Source organism: Macrobrachium rosenbergii, chromosome 42 (genome assembly GCF_040412425.1).
Source record: "Macrobrachium rosenbergii isolate ZJJX-2024 chromosome 42, ASM4041242v1, whole genome shotgun sequence".
In the NCBI taxonomy this organism is placed as follows: Eukaryota; Metazoa; Arthropoda; class Malacostraca; order Decapoda; family Palaemonidae; genus Macrobrachium; species Macrobrachium rosenbergii.
In genome coordinates, this window is record NC_089782.1 from 12,855,501 (window position 1) to 12,868,991 (window position 13,491).

At 36.4% G+C, this 13,491-nt stretch overlaps 1 protein-coding gene across 3 annotated transcripts in view; it reads right to left on the reverse strand.

The window, feature by feature from the left end:
- Window positions 1-13,491, reverse strand: part of LOC136827948 (cell adhesion molecule DSCAM-like) — a 250,663-nt gene that overhangs the window by 84,254 nt on the left and 152,918 nt on the right. For all 3 annotated transcript variants that reach the window (XM_067085503.1, XM_067085502.1, XM_067085504.1), the window contains 2 exons: window positions 12,779-12,969; window positions 11,476-11,589 (listed from right to left, as the gene is read on the reverse strand). In XM_067085503.1, coding sequence (XP_066941604.1) covers window positions 11,476-11,589; window positions 12,779-12,969 — 305 coding nt within the window. The remainder of the gene's footprint in view (window positions 1-11,475; window positions 11,590-12,778; window positions 12,970-13,491) is intronic.

Below are 13,491 nucleotides of genomic sequence, written 5' to 3' on the forward strand. Positions count from 1 at the left end.
AGTTAAAGAAACTAGATGGTTACGTCAAAACATTTCACAGGATTCACTCACTTAAAAACATTTCACAATATTCACTCACTTAAAAACATTTCACAGTATTCACTCATTTAAAAACATTTCACAATATTCACTCATTTAAAAACATTTCACAGGATTCACTCACTTAAGAACATTTCACAATATTCACTCACTTAAAAACATTTCACAATATTCACTCACTTAAAAACATTTCACAGGATTCACTCACTTAAAAACATTTCACAATATTCACTCACTTCGGTCAAATACTGTAAGCTATGGTGTGGTGAGAGAGAGAGATGAGAGAGAGAGAGAGAGAGAGAGAGAGAGAGAGAGAGAGAGAGAGAGAGAGAGAGAGAGAGAGAGAGAGTTAAAACGTATCATTCCTAAATGTGGAGGCAACAATCGGAATGGCTGCTGTTTTGGTTGGACTGTCTGAGTCCAGAGCCCTACACTAGGCCTATTATTCATTTAACACCTTACCATCACTCAGGGGTCGCCACTGTGCATGAGCCCGTGCTGCAATAAGACCGACTTAATCTATATTAATCTGTACTAATCAGCATTCAGTATGAAGAAGAAATATTAGCATCATCTAATGATTCCTTCAACCACTGATGAAAAGCAGAATAAAGAATTAATATCTTTTCAAATGAGAAATAACAAATAAATACTTCTCAGTAAAGAGCTTGCTAATAATTCTGTTAATTTCTTGTCAGTGCGTTTACTTATCAGCCAAGAATAGCAGGACAGTATAAAATTCGAATTCTTGAAGACTAAACAACATATTTTCTATGCTACAATGTTTCAAAAGACTTTCAAAGAAAAACCAAATTTAAGCTGATGAATAGTTCATTATACGCAAAAGCTCGCTGCAAGTATATTAGATCATTAACTGTAATGAAGGCCATACTATGCCGTTGTGAATAGGATAGGAAATCCACACTGACACTGAATGTGTCTTGAATGTCTGCCAAAGGGATGTTTTTCATTAGCGAAATTAGAGCAAAATGATTAGCGAATGGGGTTTCTTCTCACCTTCATTAGAACCATAAATCCAGAAGAGAGAGAGAGAGAGAGAGAGAGAGAGAGAGAGAGAGAGAGAGAGAGAGAGAGAGGTAGTGTCTTTAGCACATAAAATGACATAACTTTAGTCATTTGTGGAATTTAACACCCGAAATAGACGAAAATGTATATTTTTATCTTTCCTACATCGTGTAAAAATGTAAAAAAACGTATATTTTTTTTATCTCTCCTGCATCATGCAGGAATAATCAAGTAACTAGTTCAGCACCCGATGAACAGGTCTCGACGTCCTGCTTGCATACTATCAGTACAAACTGGTTTCTAACCACCAGTGCCTCAATATTCTGGTAGCTCATACAAAAAAAAAAATCTGGTATTTTGCTTGTGAACAGTTAGTTATGCAATAATCTGACAGTACAATGATGGAAAGAGGAGTGAAAATAGAATTACAACTGTAGACGTGAATTTTATCAGAACGAGAAAGTAACATTATTATTATTATTATTATTATTATTATTATTATTTTTTTCAGTAGATGACACCTATCCACATGGAACAAGCACACAGGGGCCACTGACTTGAGATTCAAGCTTCCAAAGAATGTTGGTTTCAACCTCCCACGTGCAGACCCCACACTGAAACAGTAACTGATCATGATATAGAGCCAGTGATTTTTCATCGACCTGGGGGAGACGCGAACCCGCGACATCTGAGTGGCATTCCACGGCACTAACCACTATACCAGCGGACCAGCAAGGGCATGACGAGGAAAAAAAGAATATCGCTAAAGAAACTACATAAAACTGTACCAAGAATCAAGACAGGTAAGATGAGTGAGCAGACAAAGAATTTAAAATGTTCAGAGTTGGTTTCCCGTTGGGAAGAGAGTTTTAATGAGCGCAGACTCATAAGGAAGAAGAAGAAGGTTCTCCCAAAAAGAAAAGTGTGATGGGTTCGTGAGATAACGGTGTTGATTAAAATACTGTTTAAAATACCGTTGCAGCAGAGGGGAGTGCCATAATAATGAGCACCATAAAAGGTGATTAAGAAGAATGTCATTGCACCTTCTTGAACAATGTTTAATGCAAAACAAAGTAAACAGGCTAATAAATGATAGAGTAGTAAAATGTTATTTAATGAAGCTTGGTCAGGGAATGAGAATTTATTTGTCATAACAACTGATTCAAGAATAATCAGGAGTAGTCAGTATCTGGATATTATTCTAAAAGTGAATGTTGAGGATTTAAATTAAAAAAAAAAACAGAGACAAGAACTTGATAGTTTAAGAGGTGAGGAGCCAAGTTAAGGCAAAAAGAAAAGTATCAAACTGATAAAAAATGATGATGAGTAAAGGCTTGTCACACAGTGATTTCAATCGGTGTTTTCCAATAACTTGTTGCAACAAAGGCACGAAAAGTTCAATGTCACACGACCAACTCGCAACTACTATAAACAAACACTGTTCTTCCTATAACTGACGAAGGTTTAAAGGTCGCTCACCCAAGCCAGGACCCGTGGAAACCAGACAATGGCCACTGATAACTCAGCAGGTAGACCTATGGAACCCAAAGTTCCCCTTCCCTAACTCACACAGAAGGTAAGGTCACGTTATCAGTGAAATCTATTAATCCATGAATAAGCTTGAACTCGGGATCACACCACTGTACAGCCCCAGCAAAAACAGGCAGCTACCAGGACCATGTATGTGCATTTAGCTAATTAATATCTAATACTAACCATGTCACGATCAACTGACTATATCCGAAACATTTCCATAGCCTAAATGCCATTATTGTAGCTTGTTTCTAAAACATAGCATTCACACAAAGTCATTAAAGAGAAGATTCTCTCCTGCAATTCTTTCTGCGTTAACATGGCGTCGATTCTTGGTCACAAGGCGACAAACGTGCGAGAATTCTGTTTTGCTCCAAATACTGTGTTGGCTTTTTCGCGTAAAATTTAAGTGGAAACTCTCAAAAAAATAAATACCAGAAAATATGCTCATGTGTCACTCACTAAAATATTTACCATTAGCAAGTAGGTTACAAAGGAGTGAATGAGCCACAATTGTCAAAGTATTTAAAGGGAAGGTAATATCAAGTGAGAGATCAAAATTTGGCCATTATAGCTACAAATCTGCATAAAAACATTTGTCTGAGAAAGGGTGAAATGTTTGGAGACATTACAGAACACCGAAGAACTTAAAGAATGTATATGAAATCCCTAATAAAAATATGGAGACTTTTCCACATATACAAACAGTAAATAAGAAAGAAAGTATGGAAATAGTGAATGGTATCCCGTCACAGAAATATTCTAAATTACTTTGCAATAATTTTTACTTACCATCAAAGGACTTAACTTTTTTTGGAAATGCAGTTTAATAAAATTTGCCACTCGAAATAAAATCACCAGTCACCAATACACTGAATTTTTAAGAAAATAAACGAACATTTTGAAATGCTCCCTTGCAATGATTTCGAGTGTCGAATCTTACGAACATTCAAAACAAAAAATAAATACCGAAGCATATCACCTTATATTTTCCTGAAGCCTGATAGACAGAAAAGAAATCATTCCTTTATGGCGTCACGCTTGTGCGGAAAAGAAAAAAATTCGGCTGATTGTCACTTGCTAATCAGGCTGGAAATGGAGCCGAAGTTATAAGTGCCAGTGTGTGACAACGGTTATGACATGTTTTAACGGTTAGTGGAGTCGATAAGAGCCGTCGTTAAGAACTGTTATGTTCCTCATGGGGGGACCTCTCTCTCTCTCTCTCTCTCTCTCTCTCTCTCTCTCTCTCTCTCTCTCTCTCTCGGCTCACAACGGAGGAACCCGTGATCGATCCCACTGGCCAAGCGAGGAAAGAAACGACATGAGAACGTTTCCTTACAAATCCAATACGACTTGAGCAATAAAATACGTGGGTGCTAGCCGATTCCTGTGGGTCACAGCAGGATTGGAAGAAAAATGACAGACGCGGGTGATAGAGAATTACCCTACTTCTAAACGTATACAATTCGTAATTAAAACATAGGGACTCTTTTAAGAAATAATTCTCACCCCTACCAGTAAAGCCATTCATAAGATATTTTCTTCTCTCTTTTTCTCTCCTTCTCATGGAATTTGTTGCACATTTTCTCCCTTTCTCACAATAGCTCCTCTAGCTTTCGATGTCTTTAAAACGATAGTAATACATATGTTCACAAAAACATATATACATAACAGAAAGGATTCAGTTTTAAAACTGAGGTCATTCTGCCTTTTTGTCTCTCTCGCTCCACCTCTTACTGCACTTGTCCTATTCAGGAATCATAAAACAACATGTAAGTATTTCGTTAGATGAACTAGTGAGTTACAATCATTACCGTAAAATATGAGTTGTAAATAAGTAACAAATAAATGCACAACGGTGTCCAATACCACCGCCTCTGGCTGTACTGCCCTTGACTTTGCGCAGATGTCGGATAAATTCTGAAGTGCAGTGAAACTTTTATGGGATTATTGTAAAAGTTTATGTGTACGGAAGGTTGAAGAGCTCAAGTTTACAAATGCCAGTGTTGACTGGATATTGCAGAGCTAAACTGTAATGAGCGGCGAGTGTCGAAGTTCTTGTAAAAAATCAAACATATTCTTGAATGAGTAATGTTCTAGGAGACAATGGAAGTCAAGATAATGGCGCGACGTTTGTTTTTAATGGTGGTGGATTAATGGAAATCATTAAAATCTTACGGGGGTTTGTCTTAAATCTTTACAAATGATGGCCGATTTTAAAAGACGGTGACTCATAGAGAAAGCAAGACAGAAATCTTGTACTATTTATGGAACAGGAGAAGAATAAATCAAGACAGGAAGCTTGTAATATTTATGGAAAAGAAGCAGAGTAAATCGAGAAAGCAAGCTTGTTGCGTTTATGGAACAGGAGAAGAATAAATCAAGACAGGAAGCTTGTAGCATTTATGGAAAAGAAGAAGAATAAATCAAGACAAGAAGCTTGTTGCAATTATGGAACAGGAGAAGAATAAATCCAAACAGGAAGCTTCTAGCATTTATGGAACAGGAGAAGAATAAATCCAGACAGGAAGCTTCTAGCATTTATGGAACAGGAGAAAGAATACATCAAGATAGGAAGCTTGTAGCATTTATGGAAAAGAGGAAGAATAAATCAAGACAGGAAGCTTATTGCATGGAACGGGAGAAGAATAAATCAAGACAGGAACCTTATTGCATGGAACGGGAGAAGAATAAATCAAGACAGGAAGCTTATTGCATGAAACGGGAGAAGAATAAATCAAGACAGGAAGCTTGTAGAATTTATGGAACAGGAGAAGAATAAATCAAGACAGGAAGCTTGTAGAATTTATGGAACAGGAGAAGAATAAATCAAGACAGGAAGCTTGTAGCATTTATGGAATGGGAGAAGAATAAATCAAGACAGAAAGCTTATAGTAATTATGGAACAGGAGGAGAATAAATCAAGACAGGAACCTTGTAGCATTTATGTAACAGGAGGAGGATAAATCAAGACAGGAAGCTGGTAGTATTTATGGAACAGGAGGAGAATAAATCAAGACAGGAAGCTTGTAGCATTTATGGAACAGGAGAAGAATAAATCAAGACAGGAAGCTTGTAGCATTTATGGAATGGGAGAAGAATAAATCAAGACAGGAAGCTTGTAGTATTTATGGAACAGGAGGAGAATAAATCAAGACAGAAACCTTGTAGCATTTATGTAACAGGAGGAGAATAAATCAAGACAGGAAGCTTGTAGTATTTATGGAACAGGAGAAGAATAAATCAAGACAGGAAGCTTGTAGTATTTATGGAACAGGAGGAGAATAAATCAAGACAGGAAGCTTGTAGCATTTATGTAACAGGAAAAAAATAAATCAAGACAGGAAGCTTGTAGCATTTATGGAATGGGAGAAGAATAAATGAAGACAGGAAGCTTGTAGTATTTATGGAACAGGAGAAGAATAAATCAAGACAGGAAGCTTGTAGTATTTATAGACAGGAGGATAATAAATCAAGACAGGAACCTTGTAGCATTTATGGAACAGGACGAGAATAAATCAAGACAGGAAGCTTGTTATTTATGGAACAGGAGGAGAATAAATCAAGACAGGAAGCTTTTTATGTAACAGGAGAAGAATAAATCAAGACAGGAAGCATGTAGCATTTATGGAATGGGAGAAGAATAAATGAAGACAGAAAGCTTGTAGTATTTATGGAACAGGAGAAGAATAAATCAAGACAGGAAGCTTGTAGTATTTATGGAACAGGAGGAGAATAAATCAAGACAGGAACCTTGTGGCATTTATGTAACAGGAGGAGGATAAATCAAGACAGGAAGCTTGTAGTATTTATGGAACAGGAGGAGAATAAATCAAGACAGGAAGCTTGTAGCATTTATGGAACAGGAGAAGAATAAATCAAGACAGGAAGCTTGTAGCATTTATGGAATGGGAGAAGAATAAATCAAGACAGGAAGCTTGTAGTATTTATGGAACAGGAGAAGAATAAATCAAGACAGGAAGCTTGTAGTATTTATGGAACAGGAGGAGAATAAATCAAGACAGGAAGCTTGTAGCATTTATGCAACAGGAGGAGAATAAATCAAGACAGGAAGCTTGTAGCATTTATGGAATGGGAGAAGAATGAATCAAGACAGGAAGCTTGTAGCATTTATGCAACAGGAGAAGAATAAATCAAGACAGGAAGGTTGTAGCATTTAAACAGGGAGAAGAATAAATCAAGATAGCATTTATGGACAGGGAGAAGAATAAATCAAGATAGGAAGCTTGTAGTATTTATGGAACAGGAGAAGAATAAATCAAGACAGGAAGCTTGTAGTATTTATGGAACAGGAGAAGAATAAATCAAGACAGGAAGCTTGTAGCATTTATGGAATAGGAGAAGAATAAATCAAGACAGGAAGCTTGTAACATTTATGGAACAGGAGAAGAATGAATCAAGACAGGAAGCTTGTAGCATTTATGGAACAGGAGAAGAATAAATCAAGATAGGAAGCTTGTAGCATTTATGGAATGGGAGAAATATAAATCAAGACAGTAAGCTTGTAACATTTATGTAAGAGGGGAAGAATAAATCAAGACAGGAAACTTGTAGCATTTATGGAACAGGAGAAGAATAAATCAAGACAGGAAGCTTGTAGCATTTATGGAACAGGGAGGAATAAATCAAGACAGGAAGCTTGTAGCATTTATGGAAAAGAAGACTAAATCAAGGCAGGAAGCTTGTAGCATTTATGGAGCAGGGGAAGAATAAATCAAGACAGGAAGCTTGTAGCATTTATGGAACAGGAGAAGAATAAATCAAGACAGGAAGCCTGTAGCATTTATGGAACAGGGAGGAATAAATCAAGACAGGAAGCTTGTTGCATTTATGGGAAAGAAGAAGAATAAATCAAGGCAGGAAGCTTGTAGCATTTATGGAACAGGGGAAGAATAGATCAAGATAGGAAGCTTGTTGCATTTATGGAACAGGAGAAATATAAACCAAGACAGGAGGCGTGTGGCATTTATGGAACAGGAGAAGAATAAATCAAGGAAGGAAGCTTGTAGCATTTATGTAACAGGAGAAGAATAAATCAAGACAGGAAGCTTGTACCATTTATGGAACAAGAGAAGAATAAACAGGAAGCTTGTAGCATTTATGTAACAGGAGAAGAATAAATCAAGACAGGAAGCTTGTAGCATTTATGGAACAGGAGAAGAATAAACAGGAAGCTTCTAGCATTTATGGAACAAGGAAGAATATATCAAGACAGGAAGCTTGTTACATTTATGGAAAGAAGAAGAATAAATCAAGAAAGGAAGTTTGTAGCAATTATGGAACAGGGGAAGAATAAATCATGACAGGAAGCTTGTTGTATTTATGTAACAGGAGACGAATAAATCAAGATAGGAAGCTTGTAGCATTTATGTAACAGGAGAAGAATAAATCAAAACATGAAGCTTGCAGCATTTATGGGAAAGAAGAAGAATAAATCGAGACAGGAAGCTTGTAGCATTTATGTAACAGGAGAAGAATAAATCGAGACAGGAAGCTTGTAGCATTTATGGAACAAGGAAGAATATATCAAGACAGGAAGCTTGTTGCATTTATGGAAAGAAGAAGCATAAATCAAGACAGGAAGCTTGTAGCATTTATGTAACAGGAGAATAATAAATCCAGACAGGAAGCTTCTAGCATTTATGGAACAAGGAAGAATATATCAAGACAGGAAGCTTGTAGCAATTATGGAACAGGAGAAGAATAAATAAAGAGAGGAAGCTTGTAGCATTTATGGAACAAGGAAGAATATATCAAGACAGGAGGAACAGGAGAATAAATAAAGAGAGGAAGCTTCTAGCATTTATGGAACAAGGAAGAATATATCAAGACATTTTGTATTTATGTAACAGGAGAAGAATAAATCAAGAAGAATTGTAATCAACAGGAGAAGAATAAATCAAGGAAGGAAGCTTGTAGCATTTATGGGAAAGAAGAAGAATAAATCAAGAAAGGAAGCTTGTAGCATTTATGGGAAAGAAGAAGAATAAATCAAGACAGAAGAATAACAGGAGAAGAATAAATCGAGACAGGAAGCTTCTAGCATTTATGGAACAAGGAAGAGTATATCAAGACAGGAAAGTTGTTGCATTTATGGAAAGAGGAAGAATAAATCAAGACAGGAAGCTTGTAGCAATTATGGAACAGAAGAATAAATAAAGAGAGGAAGCTTGTTGTATTTATGTAACAGGAGAAGAATAAATCAAGACAGGAAGCTTGTAGCATTTATGTAACAGGAGAAGAATAAATCAAGACAGGAAGCTTGTAGCATTTATGGGAAAGAAGAAGAATAAATCAAGACAGGAAGCTTGTAGCATTTATGGGAAAGAAGAAGAATAAATCAAGACAGGAAGCTTGTAGCATTTATGTAACAGGAGAAGAATAAAACGAGACAGGAAGCTTGTAGCATTTATGGGAAAGAAGAAGAATAAATCAAGACAGGAAGCTTGTAGCATTTATGTAACAGGAGAAGAATAAATCGAGACAGGAAGCTTCTAGCATTTATGGGAAAGAAAACGAATAAATCAAGACAGGAAGCTTGTAGCATTTATGTAACAGAAGAATAAATCGAGACAGGAAGCCTCTAGCATTTATGAAACAGGAGAAGAATTAATCAAGACAGGAAGCCTGTAGCATTTATGTAACAGGAGAAGAATAAACCAAGACAGGAAGCTTGTAGCATTTATGAAACAGGGGATGAATAAATCACGAGTTGAAAGAAGGAATATCTTGAAAGATTCTTGAACCTGTTCCGTTTTCATTGCTATCAACTGTTTTCCTTTGTTTTTAGCATGAATGACAAAAAAGATGAATATACCTCGAGTCAAATGGAATTAGAGACAGAGAAATGCAGAGATATAAAAAGGTGTCTACAAGACTACCACAGATTAAATAGTAATCTGAGGGGTTTTGGTAAAGCACAAAACATAAGAGAAGAAACATGGGTGAAAATATAATATAGAAATTGGAAGTTTGGTGGAGAGAGAAGGGAGTGAAGTCAGAAATTGATGAAATGGCCCGAAAATTAACACCAAAGTCCGCCGGTTTATTGAGTATGAGCTACGCAAAAGGAAAGGTAATGGGCGACGGTGTCCAACTTATGAAGCTCCTGTGAAGGGTTAAAAGGTAACTATGGCAGTAATTGCACCTAGAACAATATCCCTTATTATTTTAGCAGTTAATGTTAGTATGTGTTATTATTGCTACTTCATATATTTACAACGTGAGGCGAAGTTACTACCAGCAAAATCCCTGTTGTCTTTTCTTATCTTCTCAGTAAAGTAATTCATGATCAATTGTGCTGGATTTTCTACCTGGATTTGATGGGATCTGAAGTAAGGACAAGTGAAGCTTAATATGTTTTTGTGATTGGAAGACAAACTTCATTTGTTTTCTGTTTTTTTTTATTTATTGCCTTATCTATATTTGCATAATACCACTTCAACTTTCTAACACTCATCACGTAACAAACCTGTACGAGATGATCAAAGGACTGAACAATACTCTTTCAAGGAATTAGTTTTGCCAAGTCATGTTTTTAAATGTTTATTCTTAGTATCTATTTTGAACTTGTTTACAATTATTGATCATTTTATTCCATCTCTCATTAACAGAGCTGAATAGACTTTCGCTTTCACTAATAATAAACTTAAACTTACTTTTATTTCAGTGAATTATTTCTTTAGACAAGTGTTAGATGCAACATTGGGTAATGTGTTGCTGTATTGTGCTTTCACCTTCCAGGCATGTTGCAGCTAACAGAAGTGACAAGAGCACAACGCAAGTTACTAATCCGCTCAAGTGACAAGCAGCTCAAGTGACGAGCAGCTTGAGCGTAGCTTGTTTTCTTCCATTGTTAAAATACGAGACGCTCCCCTTTTCTACGTCTCACTAATATTATGGTCGTTGTCAACTTATCCATTATTTTATCGACACAAAAGGAAATAAATTTATTGTTATACTTCTTTTTCCTGTTTTTCAAGTGTATGGAACTATTCATTCAATACTAAAAGAAAGTTCTTAGATAACAGAGGATATGTTTTTTTAAACTTTCAATTCATAACCGTTACGTTGTGAATACATATAACACATAGTATCAGCACTATAAAAGACGGTCTTTTCCTGAAGATAAGAAAAAGAAGCAGGCGAACAAAGAAAAGCAAGATTCAGCGAAGGGAGTGATAGACAATTTCCCTTTTGAAAGTAAAGAACAAGAAAGAAACTTCTAAAGAATGCCGGCAGAAATTCACTCGACAGTTTCATTCAGGGATTTAAGACTTCCATTAGCTCACTGGAACGGAGAGTGGTGCAAATATTTCAACAAATAAGAAAGAAATAGGCCACTTTATAGCGGAGAATAATATGATCGAGATAGGTGTAAAGCTGGGTCACTAACGAAAATAATTATTTCAGACTCAGTTGTATCGAGTAGATAAAAAAGATGAAGCCTACTAAATACCAGATCTGCATTCTAAACACGAATCGGTCAGGACTACATAAAGTATTGGTAACCAAGATGAAGAAAGTAAGTTATCAAAACAAAATACTTTATTTTATAGAAGCCGAATCGAGCACCTTGAACTGTACAGTCAAATATGAATGCATATGTACTGTATAAAAATCCTGAAGTTGGACAGATTTTATATGGAAATATAATATATATATATATATATATATATATATATATATATATATATATATATATATATATATATATATATATATGTGTGTGTGTGTGTGTGTGTGTATGTATATATATATATATATACTGTGTGTGTGTGTGTAAGAAGTGTACATAGAGATATATGAGAGAGAGAGAGAGAGAGAGAGAGAGAGAGAGAGAGAGAGATTACTCACGATGATTTGCCTGACATGCCAAGACAAGGGAAGATCCTTCAGGCAGTGGTCCAACTCTTGGTCCCTCCAAAGGACGCCCTGTCCCATCGGTTAGTTCCACATCCATAACAATTTCTGAAAGCAGAAATAGGAAATAATGAAATCAAAGCTATGCTGTTACCCAAGTATTCAAATAAATCATATTTGTACAGAGTGCCATACTGAAAGAGATTATGTAACTCCACAACTGCAACGCAGTAAAATGAAAGATAAAATCCAGTATTTTCCCTGCTAATTTTTTCCTTAGTGTTTGAGCGTATTTTTTTTTTTTTCATTTTTAAAAATTGTCTGTAAACGAGTTCAACATTGAAATAAAATTTGATATTTAAGTTCTTACATTCGTTTTCAGCATATAAAATACAAATCTGAGTGAAAGGAATGGGAAACATTTGGAAATATTCAAATGAAAAGGGTGAAGCGGTAATTTCCCTTGTCACCACAGAAATATTCATCATCGGAACAGCTCGTAACAGCGGAAATTGAAAAGGAAAAAGTAGTATTCATAAGACAATGTGTTACGTACTAGGTTATTGTTTTCCTGTCTGTTTTATTGGCCACGAGCTTTTGCATACAAATGTGGAAGGAAAATCCTTTACGTGCCCCAACATGTCAATTTTTGGAGTGATTAAGTTGAACATTTACTAAAAGTAGCAATGTTTATATGCCCCCCTTTCTATCCATTTTGCAAAACCCTTTCAGGCTGCACCAATATAACTATGCCTGCGAAAAAGAAATTCAGCCAGACTCGATCTCATGTTATACTTCACTCCATTACAAGGGAACCGTAAGAATTTGGACTAATGATCAACCTCACTCCGAAAAATTATGCTGATTGGCTTTCGTGATACGCAGAAGAGGTTTAACTCCAAATTTCCTAACTAGCGGCTCTTTTAGAATTCTTGTTTTTTCTATCATTGTCATGTGATCTGTATAAATTTGAAAACAAGTTTAGGTTTTAACGTGAGAGTATTTATAGATACCAATGAACTTCATGAATGTTATTACCTTGATAAATTCGTTTCATGATATTTTTCTTTGTATTACTGAGAAACGATGTATTCCGACATCAACTCCTATGGTCGTTGTAACGTCAGTCTTCACTGTCTAATCAATTAATTGAACCTAAAATAATACTTCTAATTTTGCTATGACATAAAATCGCACTAGAGATCCAGAAAATGTCATTTTACCCTCGCGGTGTTTCACTAAATTACAAATTCAATACAACTCTAGTTATTGCAAAAGTTCAGCAAGCATACAGTACCTGGGACCGTGAGCAGAAGTCGCTGCGTCCAAGTGGGAGACATCCGGAAGTGAACGCGACACCTGTACTCGGCCTGGTCTTTCTTCCGCACCTCCCGGATAACCAGCGACGTCCCTCCAGTCTCTAGAGACATTCGGTTACTTCTTCCCCCCGTCACTTCGCCCCTGTCTATCTTGTCGCGGGCGTCGTAGCTAGGGGAGAAATAAACCTAAGTACAGAGATACTTGAACGTACTACTGTTTCTGCTAAGAACAGTAATCATAATGTCTTGCAGTAGAAGGGAGGAATATCTCTGGTCTCAACGATATCGACAGAAATGGAGCTATAGAACAGAATATAGAATTTGGGCCAAAGGCCAAGCGCTGGGACATATGAGGTCATTCAGCGCTGAAAGGAAAACTGAGAGTAAAATAGGTTTGAAAGGTGTAACGAGAGGAAAACCTCGCAGTTGCCCTAAGAATCAGTTATTAGGAAAGGGTGGAAAGTAAGATGGAAGAAAGAGAATATGAACGGAGGTTCAGAAAAGGGTATGAAAGGGGTTGCAGCTAGGGGTCGAAGGCACGCTGCAAAGAACCTTAAGTAATTCCTACAGTGCACCGCGTGAGGTGCACAGACGGCACTACCCTTCTAAGGAGGAAAAAAGGAACTATGAAGCCACAATGATATTGTGGATTATGGCATTTTTCTTTTATTCAATTTACTGAAGTGGATTT